Genomic DNA, 18,416 nt, shown 5'->3' with positions numbered 1-18,416 from the left:
GAGTTCGCGACTTTCAAATAACGCGCTAGCCAAATTAGTAGCTGCGATAAGATTCGCGCGTACAGTGCTGCAAATAGGGGCGGGGATAGAGATCGCTTCGGTCCTAGACTGTACACTTGACTGTTAAAGAAAAGAAGGCATATTGACGACATATTAGTTGTAAAGCTGTTATGCTACGGGGACGCAAACAATCAAGTAAAGTTTCTTGCATCAGCCTCAAGACTAGAAATCAACCTACCGTCCTATCTTGATAATGACATCCTTAACTACCCCACCTAGGTAACTAAGTATTATTATAGCTTCACGTCCGTTACCTGACATAAAAGCAAATTATTCGTACTACAGAAAACCTATTGCTGCATGGCTATTCGCCATCTTCGTTATCTAGGTATGTAACTGTGAATTGATAGATCACTATGTCCGGTTTCGCCAGCACGCTACAGCTCCTTTTACACGGCGAATCAATTTCAGCATCAATTTTCAAATCTATTGGTTATCAAAGGACCCGATTGGTCGAGCTTCGAGATAACACTCTTTGATGTATGCAATTCTTGGTCGACATATTTAGTGCCGTGAAGAGGAAATTGAAAGTATGGCAGCAATTGAATCATTGAAAGCAGTTCAGTCATTGCAAATCACTATGAAACTGTAGGCATGGGTCGCAAGTATAATGCACAGAGCCTGTTGTCATTGAAGCCTTTCAGACTATATCTCATATAACTAACCGCCAGTACATTTAACGACAAACGACGACTGCGAAGCAGATACGGCACAATATGGATTGGGGTATGTCGCTATAGTAGATTCGTGGACTCATGAGGATAAGAGGCGAAGGAGAGAAGGCTATAATCAATGCCGAAGAAATCCAAAGTCGACGATAACCTAGGAAAACAACTTTTTGTCGACGTGAAATCACCTATCCAACACTAGAGAACACAGAAACTACTAATCGGAACGAGTATCTTGAAATGAAGAGCCCTATGCAGTTTCATGCTGAACGGCCTAGCCGATACCAGGCACGAAGAAACGCAGATGCAGAAACTAAGTAAGAAAGTACGCCTGGGTTGATATCCCGAAATCCTCCAGAAAGCGCGGAACAACAGTTGGAACATCCTGAAGAAAGCTTCGGAGGATCGTCTTCGAATATGCTGATTATCCCTGGTACCCACCAAATCCATTCCCAAAGCTTTGGGCTGCGGGCGCGCTCCACTGAGCGTTTGGAGTTTGCTGAGCACCGCGGCCATAACCACCAGCGCTGGCAGGACCTCCATAGCCCATCTGTGGGTTCTGGTATTGAGCGGGAGATTGAGCTGGTGGAGCACCATAGCCACCTTGTTGACCAGGGAACTGGCCTGGAGACTGCTGATTAGCCATTGGCCCGGCTGATTGAGGTCCTTGTTGTTGAGGCATACCACCATATTGAGGGAAATAAGCTGACGGCGTTCCTGGATAACCTCCAGGAGTTGGACCGCCCTGCGGACTATAGCCTTGTTGAGATCCATCGAAACCAGGAATAGTAGGCGCTTTGTCTTTACCCCACTAGAAGCAAGTTAGCATGCGAAAAAGTAGCTAGTTCGGATCAATCCACGTACGCTGCACTTGAGGGGACGGCCATTGACGTTGTAGCCGCTCAACTGACAGATTGCCATGGCGGCATTCTCATGGGTATCCATCTTGACGAACGCAAATCCTCGGTCAGCTTGGAAGCGAGTCTCAACAACATATCCGAAGTTCTGGAAAAGTGGCACAAGGTCATTTTGGGTAGTGTAGGGAGTTAAGTTGCCAACGTAGCAAGTAGTTTGCCACGCAGGGGTCTGCTGAACAATCATATCATAGCTCTGGACTCCGTGGGTTGGGAAGTGGTGGTGACCGAAAGGAGTAGTTGGAGTCATGCCCATTGCCGACATGGCTTGTTGCTGGGAAATCGATGGCTGACCCTTTTGATTTGCCCAGTTGCAGCGAATGGCCCGAGATCCCAGCCACTCTCCGTCCATTGAGCTCAGCGCCTTCTCGGCATCCTGACGTTCGCGGAAGGCGACGAAACCGTATCCTCTAGATCGTCCCGTCTTCATATCCCACATAACGCGAGCTTCAGAAACGGAGCCGAAAGCTGAGAAAGCCTGAAGAAGAACTTCATCGTTGACTTCGTTCGAAAGATCGCCGACAAAGATATGGAAGTGGTTGGATGTGTCTTCCTTGTTCGATGTATTGGATTGGTAGGCCCAGTTGACGCGGATTTCCTGTGGCATTGTCAGCGGCGGAAGATTGGCATGCTAGAACAGTATAGCTTACCGCTTGGTGGACACGTCTTCCGTTCAAAGTCTGCATGGCTCGTTCTGCTGCTCCTGGATCGTCGTATTCAACGAAACCGTAATTGAATCCCTTCGACTGGAACTAGACCGCGATTAGCATGCTGAATTTGGAGGGTTCGATAGTGAATCTGTTCAGAGGAAACCAAGGCTGAAAACTTGTAAAATTCCTTTCAAGAGAATTTGACGCAGCTAGTGCTGGAATTCCCGAGGAGGATTTAACAAAGGTAAAATTGATACTGACGGCACCTACATTCTTGTCAGGAATGATTTTAACGTTTTGAACATGGCCAGTAGTTTCGAAAATCTGGCGGAGCACCTCTTCCGTAACTCTCGGATCCAGGCCTCCAACATACAACGCACGCTTGTTCGGCTCAGGAGCTGCGCGACGAACAAAGCCGCCTGCGCTATCTGGAGACATCACATTTCCATTCTCTCCCAGCGGCGAGGTGATTGCAGTTGGGATTGGATTCGTGTTCTGCGGGATGATGACCGGAGCGAGAGGCGGCGGGGGCATGTGGGCCGGGTTCCCTCCATTATGGCCGTTTTCGTAGCCCGGCGCACCAGCAGTGGTCTGAGGAGGGGGTGGCAGCTGGGCACCCGTCGGGGGAGGACCGTTTTCAGACATTGCAAAGAAGAGCAAGAAGCGAGGAAAGTCGGCTTGTGGTCGTGCAAAGCAAATGTGCAACTGGCAAGATTAGAGCCGATAAGCAATTCAGTCGACTTGGAGAACACGCTGAGAAAATCCGACAGTATCGAGATCAGACAGGAGGAACGTTAAAGCTTAAACTGCGGACGTTGCGCTGCTCAGGAAGCTCCTGAGTGACTCGAACGATAAGAAGCGTGCTGGAAGACTCGAAAAAAATCGGCGGACAGCGAAATTGATCGAGAAAAGGTGGAAGGTCGAGAAGTGAGAAAATCGCTTTTACATAAATGTGAGCGATATGTTAAACAGGTTGTGACAGTTGACTGTCGAAGGAAGATGGATGGGGCAGCAGCAGGCAATTTTGAGGGGGGAGGCTCTGCGACAGACCGAGAAGAGGAAAGTAAAGAGGACGGATGGGACGACGGGGACGATGATGATGACGATGAGGATGGAATAGAAGAAAGGAATCACGAAAATGACGAGAGGAAGAGAGAGGAGAAAAAGCCACTCAGGATTCCAGACGCCGATCGATGATGAGGAACCGCGGGTGGGAGGAGGGGAGGGGATCTTTTCTAATAAGGTGGAGGAGAGAGGAGAGGAAGAGGCATCGCAGAGGTGAAGGCTTGCTTGCGCCCGTTGGGGTCTAGCGCCCCCGCTTAACTATGAGTGAAGAGCTGCTGTGGCACTGTGGCACTGTGGCGAGTCCTAGGTAGTTCTGACATTACCGTATTAGCTACCGTATTACGGGTTTAATATGAGATATATATATACACATGTTCAAGCTGCGCTAATCCGGAGAGCGAGAGACGGGAAGAGGGAGAGAAACGTGAGTGAGGGACAGACGGAGAGAGGGAAGACGAGGCACTTGGCAAGGGGGGCAAACGTGGAAGCTGAAGGAAGAGTTGGATCCAGCGCTCGCAAGGCTATCCGCCCAAGCAAGCGCCATCTGTTCTGGCTCCTTAGCCAGGGCCAGCATATCAGCACGATGGATCACCTCTTCAAGTCACAAAAGGAAGATAGGCAAGGGGGAGAGAGAAAGACCAGGTTTGGGAATCACACTCAAGATTTAAACGACTTTTAAGGATGATATTGCCTGAAAAGCCAGACGAAGGATCACACAGTTTTCTTGGGACGAAGAGTTCATGAATTATTCGAACCTGAAAAGCGCAAAAGCAGACTTGCATATAGAAATAACCAGAGCATCATGCTGTGCATCCCTCCTTGAAGGACATCGTCCTCCCGAATTATCACGGAATCGACATATGTGAAATACTTAGTTCCTAGCACAGTCTTGCCTGTCATATGTACAGTACTTCGCACAGCAGATCTTGTTCCCGCCAGCTTCAGGTACCGGCTGGATAGCGGCAAGCCTATGGCGCATAGGTGTTGGTCGCGGAGTCGCGGGTCCAATCCCCCTAAAGCTAAGGTGCCATAGGCCCATAGCTGGTACAGCTGCAGATCGAACATACGGAGGTATATCCGCTCTTGAAGGGCATGTCCAGGGACAGGAAGACGCCCGCCTGAAAAGTGAATGTATATGTAGCTAAGGTACATATAAAACGTGCTTTACTGGCCCCGATAGGGATCCTAAAGTTTCTTCTTCTTGTCGAAGGTCACAACCACGGGTATCAGACAAGTGGGGTGAGTGAACCTTGGCCCACCGAGGCGTATTATGTAATATGATCTATTTATCCGACGAGCTACCGCGCACGGACTTGTTCTTCACTGGTCAGTGATCCCTACTTACTGACTTGAAGGTTGAATGGTACTTGACTTTATTATTATTCACCCTCCCATCTCTTTCACAAGCGATCGCTCTGTTTGAACTTTGGAGAGCCTTGGTTGCTGGCCTTGCAACTCTGCTCTGCCTCCTCTCTGGCGGACAAGAGGACAATTCAAAGCGGCACGCGGTGCGGCTGTCGAAGGGCTGGGCGTCATGGCGCAAACATCAAATCCAAAGAATCCCTTGGACGTATTGCAGGGCATGATCGATTGCATTGTGAGCTCCAATCTCCAGTTTCCCGAGACTTCACCAGCTAATATCGTGAAAGCTTATAGAGACTGGCAGAGCGCTTCGCACAGCAGATAGAGAGGGGCCAAGGGCGCTTGGAAATATCCATACTAGGCTTCGCTCCACCATCCCCAGCGCCATTGAGAACTTCCATCAGGCGCTTGATGACATAGAATGCGAAATTGTGAGGGATCCTTCATATTGCAGGGAGTATGAGCGTGGTTATGTTAATTGGTGACGTAGGTTCGGGCAAAGGCTGTGCTGCTTCGAGATCTTGAAGAGCTGCGAGCCAAACGGATCGCGTTAGAAAACCCACCTCCAAAAGTTATTGAGGAACAGATAAAGGATGAACCGACGGCAGATTTGGAATTGACTCAAGAAAACAGCGCGCCAGAGAACACTCAACCAACGCCTCAACCAACAGTCAAGGAGGAGGACGTTGCATCTCCACCCGCCCCAGTACCGCCGACCCTGGATCCGCCGAAGGAGACTATTACAAAAGTCTCAGATGATTCAAAGGAGGCACATGGGCCATCTCCGTCAAATGCGAAAGAGGTCAACGCAGACTCAAATGCTGTTGACTTAGGTATAAATACCTCGATTGCAACTGACCCTTCTGCTCCAGGCACCGCTGGGATGGAGTCAATCGATTCTCTATTTGACATGCCTGATGACGGCAACAATAATGATGATTCGGCTCTCAATTTCGATGGGATGGACTTCTCTATTCACGACTCAAATACTGAAGGCAACTCACACGCTCAGAATAATGATTTTGATCTCTCCACTTTTGGAAATAACCCACAAGATTTCAACATGACAGACCCTCAGACCTCAAATAACACAGGGAATTCAACTAATCCCCCCGAGAACAAGCAGGATGACATGTTTGGAATGATAAATAATAACGCCGGGGACGATATGATGGATTTGGATTTAAATATGCAGTCCGCAGAAGAGAGTGCTTTTGACAGTATGTTCCTGATTGGAGATGATGGAGGTACAAGTGGTGGCGGTGATATGGATCACGGAGCTTTTGACAACGCGTTTTTCGGCCTGGATAACTAGATGCTGACGCCGACCTCCGTACGGCCTTACCACGCGGTATGCAATTCCTACATTGAGAATAGGATATGGACAGTTTATGGAGGCCAGGGGGGCATAGAGAGGTATCCGTAACTGATCTAAGCTCAACTTCAGGTAAGGCTTCCAGGAACTCCACTCGGCTCTACCTTGGCTTGAGTTCAAGCTGTCGGTTCTTGACAAAAGCAATCTCGATGCCGATTGCTATTGTAGTCACAATGACACAGCCCTACCAGGTACCTCGGTGCAACTCCCATGCCATAATGTTTTCAACCCGCCTGTCACTGCGGTGAATGGGAGAGAAAGATAAGACCATCTTGACTCAATAAGTTCTCTTATCACATCATGGAATCTTAGGTGTGACTCTTGCTTTGTATGTTCTCTCAACCAGTTCTTACTGTTCAGATCATTATACATTCCCCATCCCACCAATGGATGACTATACTCCAGGGAATCAAAGATACTGTCTTCCATTTTTACATGTCTTTGGCATGCAAGTTTCATCTATTTTATCAAGGTACAGAAGTAGGAACACTTCCAGTAACATTATTTCTTGAACAGGCATCAGCGAAGTATTTCTACTCGAACCTTCAGCCTCGCTGTGGCAGTCTGGCTACAGTAGCAGGACCTGCACATCAACACTGGGACTAATGTCAGCGGTCAATCCATTCTGCTGCAATGGTCCCATCCCCCGTTGCTTCACGCACATCCTGTCACTAATACCGGAGGACACAACCTATACCCCCTTATCCTCTTCCAGGTCCGCGAATCCACTGATAACTTCCTTCCTAAGTTCTACCGTCTGCTGTCTTGTCTACCCGGCTACTACACAATTTGAGGCATTATTCCTCTCTTACTTCTCTATGGTCTCCTTCCAGGTCATCGTACAAGTCACGAAGCTGGTCTCCAGAAACGACATCCACGAGGCGGTCTCGAAACGGTACTTTGTTCGGTACGGCAGCCGATGCATTTCTTCGGGGGGCCGCGAGATTTTGAAGGGAAAACAGTGGAAGGAGATTGCGAAGGAAGAAGCGGATGAATCATTGAGACCTCCTGGAAGCGGGATTGAAATAGGGGATGGAGAAACGTGGATTGAATTGGATGGTACGGAGAAGTTGTGGTGCGAGACTCACAGGGCATTTTTTGAGTTGAGAGTCTGGATTAAGGACAGTTGACTGCATGGTTCTTGCTGGGTTCTGTTAACTGGAAATCTCGGATGGCCGTTCAACTCCGGATTTAACTTGCGGTACCTTGAATAATTACAACAGGACTCTCTTCCCGTCATCGAGCCCAGTTTGACTTGATCTCTTTCCGCTCACTTAATTTTTTATAAATGGGATACGGAATACGTCCAATGGTCTCCTCCTCCGCATGCCCACTTTCCAGCTTGAATGTCCCTCGCATCTCAGAGTGGCACCCCTCCCCAAAGATGAACAACAGCATGATATCAAACAAGCCATTCACGTTTCGTGTCTATCACAACCTCACATTCACACCATTCCCCCCTTTCCTAACCTCGTCACACAGTTCCTCAAACTTGAAAGGACAGTCATAACCACCACACACAGCATTTCCACAATGCGCAGCGTCTCCCCTCTCATAATTCGTAACAGGTTCTTTTATATCATTCGCTTTTTAATATCATGTGTTATAGACCAGCTGTCCTAGTAACTCTGCCTACTCTTATTAGGAACCGTATCCCCTTTCCTTGTCCATCGTTTCGTTTCCTCCTACGAATTGATATAGACGACAGCCACAGTACTTCAAATCAAGCAGAATACCGGCCTAGGTATGGAGCCCGATGATTCCCCTCTCGCTCTCAAATTATTATGATTCACATAGGTTTCTGAACACTATTTAACGTTCGCGCTCTAACATGAATCCAGCTATGGGAGGCCATACACGGCGAATGATCCACATAGCGACTCCATAACGAAGAATGGTAGGATACGTACGAATGTACTCATTATGAGATCCGGTATCCTTTGACCATCACGATAATTCTCAAACCATTTCTCAAGCCATCACACTATCCAAGAAGCATGTCTATTCCTAAGCCCATATTCTGCTGCGGAGCACCCGTGCCAGTGAGCACATCGAATAGCAACAAGCCCCACAATGATCCAAACCGAGAACTTCACCACGCATTGTATCGATCATTCCTAGCCTTCGCGGAACGAAGACAACGGGCAGCGGCTCTGAGGGCGCTCATTCTCGGCGTCGATACTGAGCCAACACTGCCCCCACCCACGAATACACTTCCAACTTCCCAGCAGCAAATACCAACGCCAGTCCTCACCCGAGAAGCGCTTGAGAACAATCCCATTACTCCCAAGACGTTGTACGTCATTCACCTCACAGCTCGCCAGGATTTCGGACCCGTTCTCTCACACAGATACTTCGTGTGTCCGCTGAACCTGCAGCATGATTGGATCGAGGCTTCTCTAGAACAATGGTTCGCGACGGGGGAGCAGTTCAAGTTCACGGCCGAGAAGTGGGACCTTAAGTGCATAACAGACTCCAGGTTCTACCGGTTGACGCTGCGACCAAATTTGGCGATGAGGGCCAGTCCGTTGACTGTTGGAAATACCTAGAGGCTAGGTTTTTCTTAGGGTGGTGGCATATGAGATAGACAGTGAACATGGAGCAAGGAGACTCGTCGAACTGCGTTGCTTTATAAAATCGCTTTCAAGAAATTATCTTGTTCACATAGGGGGTGTATCGTTACGGTCCTGTTACCCTGAACAGCATACGTACGTCACTTGACGACCGGATTATTCAAGAAGCAGAAACATGAAATATTGGAGCATTTCTGAAAACCACCCTAGCTCTCATCGAACTCTCGAAGCAGACATACATTGGGACTGTAATGGGCTGTAAAGGCGTGAGCGTAACAGATAAACTCGGATTGACGTCGGCAGTAACAAGTTGCATTGACCAAGTCCCTCCAACCTCGGCTCTTCGCTAATCGCGTCTCCCTTGCAGGTCCTCTATCACAATCTACATTCACATGATTCTTCTGTCCCTTTCTTTATATCTTTTAGAAATCCTTGTCGAATATATTCATATCTCTATGTTCAAACTCTGTTCCCATCATCAAAATGTCTGAAATACAAGATGCAGCAGCGTCAGAACCTTCACCAGAAAAGTCAACGCCCCTCCCAGCGCCCTCCTCCCCACCCCGCACTCCATCAGTCGAGACTCTCCAGAGCTGGCTCCCCCTATATCTCAAGAAAGCAGACCTTACAATAGATCGCCTCTCCACGATCCTTTCAACTCCCTCCGGGACCGACACCATCCTCCTCACACTCGGCTACTCCAGCCTCCTCTGCTCCACGGTCCTCTCCTCCATCTCCCTGCGGCGGCTGCAAAACAGCGCCCGCCAATTCATCGAGAAAGCCATCTCGCTCCCCCCCAACACCGCGCTGATAATCGACACATCTGCGATCCCTCCCTCACGGCTCCTCATCGCCGCCCAACGACTCAAGGCGCTCTCGAGCCTCATTTCAGACTTCCGCATCTTCGCTCGCCTGTGGGGCCTCATAGGGATCTGGAAATGGGGAAAGAGCACGCTGGCACACCCGCCTGCGGATCAGCTATTGAGACAGATATCCTATGCGCAGGTGCTAGTCAATATCTTCTACCAGTACTTGGAGAACGGCGCGTATCTATCCTCCAAGGGCGTGGTGGGCTGGAGCTCGGAGAAGCAAAATAAAGCCTGGTTGTGGAGTTCGAGGTTTTGGATGGCCCATGTAGCCCTGGATTTTGTGCGCCTGTATCGGGAATATGCGCAGCGGAAGAGTCGAGCTGCGGGTGAGGTGAAGGATGATGCGGTTACGGAGCAAGGAGAGGCGGAGTGGAAAGCTAGGTGGAGGAAGGAGATGGTGGTCAATATGGCTTATGCGCCCTTGACGCTGCATTGGAGTTTGGAGAAGGGCTTGGTTGGAGACTTCTGGGTGGGACTGCTGGGAAGTATAGTTGGTATCACGGGATCGAGGGTTCTGTGGAAGAATACTAGTAAGTCGTAAGGGCAGGAATGCAATATCAGCTCTTCACTGTCGCTGGGACGGTATCTTTCAGACTGTTGGCAATATTGTAAATGTAGCATGCACGGAAACGAACTCAAGGATAGACAAATCAAAAATGGAGACAGTAGGTTTACTTGTCATGTAAATATTAGGTACCTAGCCGTGGATCATAATGGTTTCTTGGGTCATCAGCATGCATCATGAGTCTGTCATTGCCGAATATTTGGATCCGAAAGTGTCAGTAAACAACATATGAGTGAAGCTTCGACCTACTCCTACCCAAGGTAACTAGCGGATTCGATGACAATTTCAAAAGATAGAACAGAGATCCTACCTATAGAGAAGCAATCATCAACCCACTCAACTATGACATCCATCGATAAATAACCAGATATCACATCTTCATAATCCCCAAGCCATTCCCTCCTTCTCTCCAACCCAAGATTATTTCAAGCCTGGTCGCTACCTCCGGATGGGTAGCAATCAGCGTCTGGAAAGAATGAGACCGGCTCAAAGCACGGAAATTATCTTGATCCTGGAGCAACTTCTTGAGCCAAGCCTCCAATCCCTCGTTCACTTTGCCAGACATCGTTATCGCGCCACAGATCTTGGTGAGCTCCTCGCTCCTCAGGGGATAGTCATCATCGTATTTCTTCAGCGCTTGCAGGGAGTATTCCACGGCGGATTTGGCATTGAGGTTCGATGCCAGTATGTTCACGCCGACGAGATCAAGGAGCGTGTTGACGTCGCAGGTCTCTTCGTTGATGAAATCGATCAGCAGTTGAACGACGTGGTCTGGGACCTCTTCCTCGGACTTCTTATCCACGAACTTGACGAGCTCCCCCTCGAATTTGCTCGAGTCTGCCAGGTAGCTCTTTCGAACCGTGTAGGACTTGCCCCGGACCGTGACATTCTTCGTCTTGAAGGAGTACTCTTTCTTGGCTTGCGGCTCCGAGTTGTCGCATCCGCATGAATGCTTCCTGCATGCACAACCATGATCGCGATCGCTGTTATGCCCATGATCAGAGTCACATCGAGGACAGCCACCGCGGGATTTGTCGTAAAGCTGACCCAAGGTGTACAGGTCTTCGGGTGTTAGGTCTCGAAAGTCTCTCAAATCTGCCAACCTTGCCAAAGCTCCCAAGCCTCCCGTGTTTCCCAGATTTCCCACGTTTCTTGGGTTTCCCAGGTGTCCCAGGTTCCCCAGGTGTCCCAAGTTACCTAGGTTTCTCAGTCCAAGGTTGACTAGGTTTGGCAGGTTTCGCCCGTTTCCTAGGTTCCCTATATTTCCCAAGTTCCCCAGATTCCCCAAGCCTCCCAAGCCTCCCAAACCTCCTGACTGACCCAGTCCACCCAACCCCCCCGAGCCAAGTCCTCGTGAGCCGCTAAGATAAGCCTCAAGATCGCGGATTAAGTTCGCTCGGGACTCCGCGCCACCGTATCGATCGGGATTCTGCCCTCGTCGACCTCGCAGGGGCGCCTCTCGTAAACCCAATTCTCGTTGAGCCGCAACGCCAGCTGGATATCCACTATCTCGAAGCCCTAGTCCCCCTAGACCAATGTAACCACCGTCTCCCCTCAAGGCTTGCCCCCGTGGTGAACCAAGTCTTCCATACTGCTGCTGCCCGTCACGTGCATCAGCCCGAAAACCAAAGGGTCCTCGGATGGGGGAAAGCGCCAGCTTGTCAGGGTACATATTCTTCTTTGTGTCTTTTCAGGTAATGAGAAAAGGAAGCGATTGAATATGTTGAACAACCGGGACGGTTGTGGGGAAGACTGAAATCCGAACCTATATGTATCTTCTTACCTCCAGGAGCTCAGGAGTCATAATATCCATAGTGCAACGTGGTGCGAGCTCCCGTTGCAAGACGACAGAAATATGACTTACTCCCGTCCGTGTGTGTGTGTCGTAACAAAAAGACGACGTGTAAAATAGAGACTGGAGAGTGAACGTTACCTTATCAACCAACGAGTCTCACGTCAAAATCACACGGGCTATGCAATGCAAACAAGCGCCGGTGAAATTCATGTCTGACAAGTTTGAGAACCACTGAGATCGCGAATATACAAAGAGTCGAGGCGAATTTTCTGCTGTGTAATGAAAGTTCCCGAACTAGAAGCAAGCACGCCTGGCATGAACCGTTGAAATACACGTTTTCGCTACAAACAACTAGTTATTGGTTTCAATCCCACCATTAGAGAAACCGTATTAAGAGAGCAGCCCCAGCCGGGCGAGGCTTCAGCGGGGACATGCGGACACGAGGACACAGCAACCCTGCGAAACCCCGAACCCTTGATTTCCAATCATCTAGTAGTTTTTGGGTGCTCCGGGGTAGTCATCTCTGCCTCCCCGGCTCTCATCAAAGTGTCTCTTTCTCAAAGCTGCAAGACGCTTCTTCTTGGTGACGGAGTTGACGTATGTCCCAATGCAAAATGCAACAATGTTGAAGAATGGGACCCAGGCATGCTCGGGAAGGAATTTCTGCGCGAAGGCGAGAGTCAGAGGGGAAGTGACCCAGCTGACCTTCATGACAGGCATGAAACCCGCCTTCCAGGTCGCGTGGACTTGATGAATGGTCCTCGCGCCGGCGATAATGGCCATTGATATCAGGTATACAGTGTTCTGGATAGGAGCAATCTTGTATCGTTTGTTAGCACGGATCGAGATCCAAAAAATGGTTGAGACATACAATTAGGTTGCTGACAAGAATCTGGAGGATCTTGGCCCTCAAGCTGGTTCGGCCGGCAAACAGCTTCTGGAGGATGTTGATCAAGACGTGACCCAATGGTGCGCTGATGAAAGCTCCATATGCAGCCATCTTCGGGACTCGGGAAGTGAAGTAATGACCATTCTTATTACGATCCTTTGCAATCCACGATGCGAGCAGTTCTTGTAAAGCAGATAATGACCCGGATGTCAGCATCTTGGTTCGGAGGGGGTTTGTCTGAAGTTGCCTGAGGTAGGCCTGTACGAGGAGCAGCTGGTCAGCATTCTGCCAATGTGACAAGCAGCTCTGGACTTACAGCCAAGTAACCAGGCTGGCCAACATTTGCCTTGCCTCCAGTCAACGCAACACCGATCTCATCTGCCAATTCGTGTTTGTGTCTGGGCAGGGGAATGCCCTGGGAGCCGGCGGCCTGCTGTATGGTCTCTGTAAACTTGACCGACATTGCGACAATTGGGAATTGTGAGATTCCGGGGTTCTGCAGATAGGATGCTCGTTAATATAGAGTTCTTTCGGCGGCAACGATGCCGAGAGCTTGAGTAAGTTGGGCAAAGACTCAATGTTTACAGTCGCAGCCGAGGCTGTCGCGCGACAATAGACGAGTTGTGCCATTCATCAAGACCGGGGGGAGCAAGGGACCGAGAGAACTGACTGACCTATGGTGTGTGTCTCTGCTGATACACCTAGCGAGAAGTGGTTTGATTCAGAGAATGAAGACAGGTGTGGTGTCGGTGTACTGTAGATGTCGTGCTCCTTATTGAATCGGCACACGGAGGATTATTGACAGGACAAAAGCCAAGGTTCCCCAAAGTGGATTGAATGCGGAGCAAGCCGCGCTAAGAGCTCGATGTCGCAACGACAGCCACGACAACGGACAACGGCTGATAACCACCTTAACCGCGTTTCTTGCCGAAGAAGATTTCTAGATTCCTTACGAACGCCGTCCGTTATTCATTGTTCGCTTTATTGGTTCACCCGCGCTCAAGTGAGACGCTTAATAGGAATTGACCATAACTACTAGGTAGCTATGTTTCCCGTTGTCGTGCCCCATCCGGCTGTGACAAGCTCCGGAGTGTGTGGCCTTGTCCTTCGGAGGTCGGCGATGGCTCCACAACAAGCTCTGGTTCTTCGTCCTGCTCCGCCTACGAAGATGAACGGAGCAGAATCCTCTTCGTTTTATGCTTTGACGGGTTCGTCTTTTAAGAGGTAAGAAGAGCGGAGAAGGGTTATTCTTTGTTTTGCATGTTGCTTCTAGAAAACTTGGATTCGAGATTGGGGAATATTTACTTTGAACTATTCGTTGCTGTACTCTTGATGTCTCTGCGAGCTGCAATGTTTACTGTTTACTCGCACGCCCATTTACAAATCCTAATATCATTGCCCATGTGGTATCGATTTTGAAATGTAGGACTAAGGGGCAGTGGGACTCTTGAGAGCTTTTGCTATTTTCTCAGCACATATCGGCGAATACTACTCGTCTAGGCCAGCTTAATCAGGTCAAAAACCAAAGGGCTGTTTGGATTTCTATGTAGAACACTAAAGATTTCTACTGTTCTTGAGTACGTGCGAGTGCTTTCCATTCAACTATTCTAGAGTTCTGAACGAAAGTGCCATGAATTTTATTCTGGGGTTCAGAATTTCTTTACATGCGAGAGCTTGAAAGTTTCAACTACACGTGCCGCGCCCAACCCCAAGTAGGTACCTACCTACCTACCAAGGTTGGTATCTTCTCACCCCCAACATTTGGAATACGCGCTCTGCTTGTTCTCCAAGCAGATGAGATAATACCAACAGATCCCTCGTATCTCGACGCGCGGGTTCAAGTATGGCGACTCCAAACTCTACGCCCAGTCGCTCGGCCATACCAACAGCTACACCTTCCGCAGCCCGTCAACGTACTAGGTCCCGAAGCCACACCAGGTGTACACATATGACAATGACCCGCTTGTACACCCAAGACTTTAAATGTGAGATCTGTCTCCAGATTCCGTCAATAGGCTGGCTGTGGAGATGTAGCCAAGACCGAGAATTGATGCTGGAACATGCTCTGGAGCGTGGCTATCTAGTAGGTACCAACCAAGCAGTTTAGAGCTGCTCGCTGACGGATAGAAGGAGAAGATGGATGGTCTCAGTGACATCTTTCCAGTACCAACTTCGCCGATGAAGGGAAGTCCCGCTGCCCGGGTATCGAAGTTCAGCTTTTTGGAGGAGGTTAGTGAGGAGGCCCTCAAAACATACACACCAGAACAGGTGACCCAGATACTCAACCAGAGAGCTCGTGTGAGTAACTACCTCTTCAGAAGCTTACTTAACGCGATACCGAAGCTCGAATTACTGACAAGACTCTAGGTATTGGAGGTAGCTAGAGGGATGGATCCTGCAACCCCAGACGACGAACCGATTCGTTCAACCGGCTCAACCGATAATACTTCATCACCATCGCGCCCAAAACCTTCTGAGTCTCCATCAAAGAAACCCGCAAAGCCACCGAGAAAACCCTGGTTGCCTGCGAATGGTACAGAGTGCCAATTCAAGTGCTGCCACCATTGCCGACGTTCTTTCTCCAGCCGGGGCTTCCTTAGTCTCAACGGAATAGTCAATGGTGACCTCCCTCTAACTGTAACCACTGGCTTTGGATTCCATCTTCAGAAACACAGACCTGTTGCCCTTGTCAAACACGTAAAGAACCTCGGTCTTCGACCATCTCCCCCTCCAGTAAGTAATTAACGTCCCTATCCATGGCAATCATGACTTGTGACACTCCTAACAAATCCCAGCGTGACCCGAATTCCAGCCCCCAAAGAGTGCAAATGCAACAGAGAAATCAAGTACACTCACCAGCAATTCGTCGCCGAGAAGGGGGACGGCGGATTGCTGGGGGAAAGGGGCGTGGAAAGGAGTCGGGGTCGACGAGGCCGAATCCTAGACCCGGGGGAGGGGGGCGGCGGACGGCTGGGGGGAGGGGGCGTTGGAGGGAGATGGGGTCGACGAGGCCAAATCCTAGACCTGGGGGAGGGGCAGGTCTAGGACTCGGTCTCATCGACCCCGCCTCCGCGAACCCATTCCTCGAACGCCCCCTCCCCTCAGCAGTCCGCCGCCCTCCCCCCCCAGGTCTAGGGTTCGGCCTCGGCGACCCCTTCTCCATCCAACGCCCCTTTCCCCCAGCAATCCGCCGTCCCCCTTCCCCAGGTCTAGGACTTGGTCTCGTCGACCCCGCCTCCGCGATGCCACTCGACCAACGCCCCCTTCCCCCAGCACCCCCTATCCGCGATCCATCCTCTCCCTTCAACATCTCCATCTACAACCAACAACGCCAGCCAATGACTCCCCGAATCGCTCCCCAAATGCCTCCCCGCCACCGCCAACGCTCCACCCCCAGCACCGCAAATTTCGAAATCGCAGTCCGCACTCCGCTGCCCGCGCAATCACCCCAAGAGCTAGCCACCATCTCCACGCCCATGACGCCGATGCAGGAGAGCGAGCGGGTCGGCATCCTCGGTAGAGCGCCGCTGGATCTGGGAAATGGCGTTGCCGTCACCGAGGAGGCTGTCGGTTTGCACGTTCCGGATCTGATTACGCAGTTCTGAGCTTATGACGTTGGGAATGGGCACGGCGTACGTGTGTTGGAGTATTGGGAGTTGTGATTACAGAGGGCATTGTTTGATTATTTGGATTTGTGACAGTCTTTGCGCAGTGGTTACGAAGGAGGACTTGCGGAGTTATGCGTACCTGGCTGGTTGGAGCGCTTTCCTCGAATGGCTGGATGGATGGCATTGAATAGTGAGCTTGCTGTTTTGTATCCTATGTAGGCTAATTTACTCTTGTCCATTGTATACAAGGCGTGCAAATGAGAATAACAGAATGCTTTTCGGAATAACGGTAAAGGAAAAGTCATAACAGCATTACATTTTACTTCGTACTTCGTACAGACTCGTAAGTTCGTAACACTTTCGTAAAGCCCCCAGCATGCCAGTGCCAATAGACCAGGCCCAGCCATTTTCGTATGTACGTTCATTTTCACCTCTGAACACCCCAGAGTTTCCGCATAACCATTATCGAGAACGATTGGTCTTCGTCTCCTGATCCTTCCTTTTCGCTAGCAAACTCTTGAACGCCCCCAGCGATTTATCCAATCCTTCTTCATTATGAGCGCAGAATTTGTAGCTCTTCTCTTCCGTAATAACTTGCAAGCAATGCCTCTTCGTTTTCGAAAGGGGATCAATCTCCACAGCATTGATGACGGAGGACAGCGGTATTATGAGCGTGGGCGAGTACTCGGAGTCGTTTTTGTACAGAGCGAAATTCCTCGGCCTGATTACAACCCACAGGTCCTTCCACTGCCGAACTCCTCCTTTGTTTTTCAGGTATAGGAGGTAACCCTGCCACACGACACGCTCGGGATCCAACTCCATGTTGAAACCGCTCATCTGGCTTATATTTCGTCCAAGCATCGGTCGGTCACCGGCCTGAACAGCCCCGGGTTCTTCTGGTATGGAGACACTAGAAGTGCCTCGAGCTCTTGACGGTTCAAGGTCCGAGAAGTCTGATTGAGACGCTAATTCGTTCCCAGAATACTCAATTGTATGCGATGTCCGTCGCTGGCCAGTGAGACCGAGGGCTTTCGTTCTTGCCGTTCGAGGTATAGGATCGTGGGGTTCGGGGGAACTGGATCCTAGTCGGTCATCATACAATCGTCTTGACTGATTGTAGTGTTGCATTGCTCTGTCAAACCCGTTGTATGTGCCTGTTCCATTTCCTCCGGGACTCGCAAGGAGCAACTCCTCTTCTTCCTCTTCGATTCGTGCTTCTCTTCTTATAAGGTCGACCCATTCCTCAGCGTCCCTTCTCGACGCAGCTTCGAGGTGATAGTTACGCGACGGTGAGAACAAACCAAAGACATTCTGTCGCTTTTGCTTGGGATCTTTGAGGAAGGCGACGGCAGTGAGGTCTGCCAGGTTGATTTTTTGCCGCAATTTGTCCTCGTTCTGGTCTTTGTATATCGACAGGTAATTCGCCCGAAGGACTAGGAATATAGGCTTCCAAGCCTACAGTAAGAATTAGCATAGAGGTCTCGTCTTAGATACTCCACGGCATCTTCACCTTTGTCTTGCGAGTCCGCTTCTGGACGAAACCGCTTTTGAGGACACGATCACACTCGTAGCTTCCATTCTGGTTGACTGGAGAAAACACGTCGGGATTGAGATAGGAGTTGCGCAATCGACTTGCGGAGGATGGGGCCACAGTAGCTGAAGATCGAGCAGGCATCTGGACAGCCCCAGGTATTGGTTGAGGCTGTGATGCTTCTGGCAGAGGTGCGTGCTGTACATCCGCCATGGTGGCGCGTGCAAGAGTCAATAGAAGGTAGGTAGATGAGGTCTTGGAGACGCGGAGACAGTGTGCACCACTTCCTTTCCTCCTGCACGAGCGTACTGTTATTACTGTAGGCGCGTTTGGCGCACGGTCTGTGGAGAGGGGACGGGTGTGATTCGGGACCAGCCAGCTGCTTGTTGGGAAATCACAACCCCCCTCTGTATTCCTCTCAACAGCTTGATGTCCAAGGCGCTCTGCCCATGGTGAACATTCAAGTCGGAGGATCGCGAGCACTGGCCTCGG

The 18,416-nt window shown here is 50.1% G+C and overlaps 10 protein-coding genes across 10 annotated transcripts; 6 read left to right on the top strand and 4 right to left on the bottom strand.

The window, feature by feature from the left end:
• Positions 1-1,152: 1,152 nt before the first annotated feature.
• On the bottom strand, positions 1,153-2,937 carry M430DRAFT_105725 (hypothetical protein; the record flags this gene model as incomplete). The annotated part of the gene is made up of 4 exons (XM_024861025.1): positions 1,153-1,539; positions 1,593-2,240; positions 2,293-2,388; positions 2,563-2,937. 4 exons carry the CDS (start codon positions 2,935-2,937, stop codon positions 1,153-1,155), a joined length of 1,506 nt encoding a protein of 501 aa, XP_024719188.1.
• A 164-nt stretch (positions 2,938-3,101) lies between these two features.
• On the top strand, positions 3,102-3,529 carry M430DRAFT_36310 (hypothetical protein). The gene has a single exon (XM_024866907.1). It carries the CDS (start codon positions 3,292-3,294, stop codon positions 3,487-3,489), a length of 198 nt encoding a protein of 65 aa, XP_024719187.1. The 5' UTR covers positions 3,102-3,291; the 3' UTR covers positions 3,490-3,529.
• A 1,362-nt stretch (positions 3,530-4,891) lies between these two features.
• M430DRAFT_21105 (hypothetical protein) lies at positions 4,892-6,034 on the top strand (the record flags this gene model as incomplete). Its single annotated transcript, XM_024864439.1, has 3 exons — positions 4,892-4,954; positions 5,007-5,150; positions 5,210-6,034. 3 exons carry the CDS (start codon positions 4,892-4,894, stop codon positions 6,032-6,034), a joined length of 1,032 nt encoding a protein of 343 aa, XP_024719186.1.
• A 231-nt stretch (positions 6,035-6,265) lies between these two features.
• Positions 6,266-7,296, top strand: M430DRAFT_266104 (hypothetical protein). The gene is made up of 2 exons (XM_024865427.1): positions 6,266-6,406; positions 6,611-7,296. The coding sequence occupies exon 2, from the start codon at positions 6,700-6,702 to the stop codon at positions 7,222-7,224; it is 525 nt and encodes a 174-aa protein (XP_024719185.1). The 5' UTR covers positions 6,266-6,406; positions 6,611-6,699; the 3' UTR covers positions 7,225-7,296.
• A 636-nt stretch (positions 7,297-7,932) lies between these two features.
• Positions 7,933-8,663, top strand: M430DRAFT_60333 (hypothetical protein). Its single transcript, XM_024868851.1, has one exon. It carries the CDS (start codon positions 8,092-8,094, stop codon positions 8,641-8,643), a length of 552 nt encoding a protein of 183 aa, XP_024719184.1. The 5' UTR covers positions 7,933-8,091; the 3' UTR covers positions 8,644-8,663.
• Positions 8,664-9,054: 391 nt separating this feature from the next.
• Positions 9,055-10,261, top strand: M430DRAFT_36307 (hypothetical protein). Its single transcript, XM_024866906.1, has one exon. It carries the CDS (start codon positions 9,151-9,153, stop codon positions 10,075-10,077), a length of 927 nt encoding a protein of 308 aa, XP_024719183.1. The 5' UTR covers positions 9,055-9,150; the 3' UTR covers positions 10,078-10,261.
• On the bottom strand, positions 10,249-11,930 carry M430DRAFT_36306 (hypothetical protein). Its single transcript, XM_024866905.1, has one exon. The coding sequence runs from the start codon at positions 11,771-11,773 to the stop codon at positions 10,472-10,474; it is 1,302 nt and encodes a 433-aa protein (XP_024719182.1). The 5' UTR covers positions 11,774-11,930; the 3' UTR covers positions 10,249-10,471.
• Positions 11,931-12,403: 473 nt separating this feature from the next.
• Positions 12,404-13,176, bottom strand: M430DRAFT_90862 (hypothetical protein; the record flags this gene model as incomplete). The annotated part of the gene is made up of 3 exons (XM_024869663.1): positions 12,404-12,715; positions 12,768-13,043; positions 13,102-13,176. Coding segments are annotated over 3 exons (663 nt in total), but the record flags the coding sequence as incomplete, so codon positions are not given.
• Positions 13,177-14,628: 1,452 nt separating this feature from the next.
• On the top strand, positions 14,629-16,504 carry M430DRAFT_43992 (hypothetical protein; the record flags this gene model as incomplete). The annotated part of the gene is made up of 4 exons (XM_024867661.1): positions 14,629-14,868; positions 14,916-15,083; positions 15,153-15,518; positions 15,581-16,504. The coding sequence occupies 4 exons, from the start codon at positions 14,629-14,631 to the stop codon at positions 16,388-16,390; spliced, it is 1,584 nt and encodes a 527-aa protein (XP_024719180.1). The 3' UTR covers positions 16,391-16,504.
• Positions 16,505-16,855: 351 nt separating this feature from the next.
• M430DRAFT_52367 (hypothetical protein) lies at positions 16,856-18,137 on the bottom strand (the record flags this gene model as incomplete). Its single annotated transcript, XM_024868294.1, has 2 exons — positions 16,856-17,848; positions 17,904-18,137. 2 exons carry the CDS (start codon positions 18,135-18,137, stop codon positions 16,856-16,858), a joined length of 1,227 nt encoding a protein of 408 aa, XP_024719179.1.
• Between the last annotated feature and the right edge of the window lie 279 nt (positions 18,138-18,416).

The sequence above is a fragment of the Amorphotheca resinae genome (genome assembly GCF_003019875.1).
Source record: "Amorphotheca resinae ATCC 22711 unplaced genomic scaffold M430scaffold_9, whole genome shotgun sequence".
Classification (NCBI taxonomy): domain Eukaryota; kingdom Fungi; phylum Ascomycota; class Leotiomycetes; order Helotiales; family Amorphothecaceae; genus Amorphotheca; species Amorphotheca resinae.
Note: the sequence above shows the minus strand (reverse complement) of the source record. Positions and strands in the feature narration are given on the sequence as shown.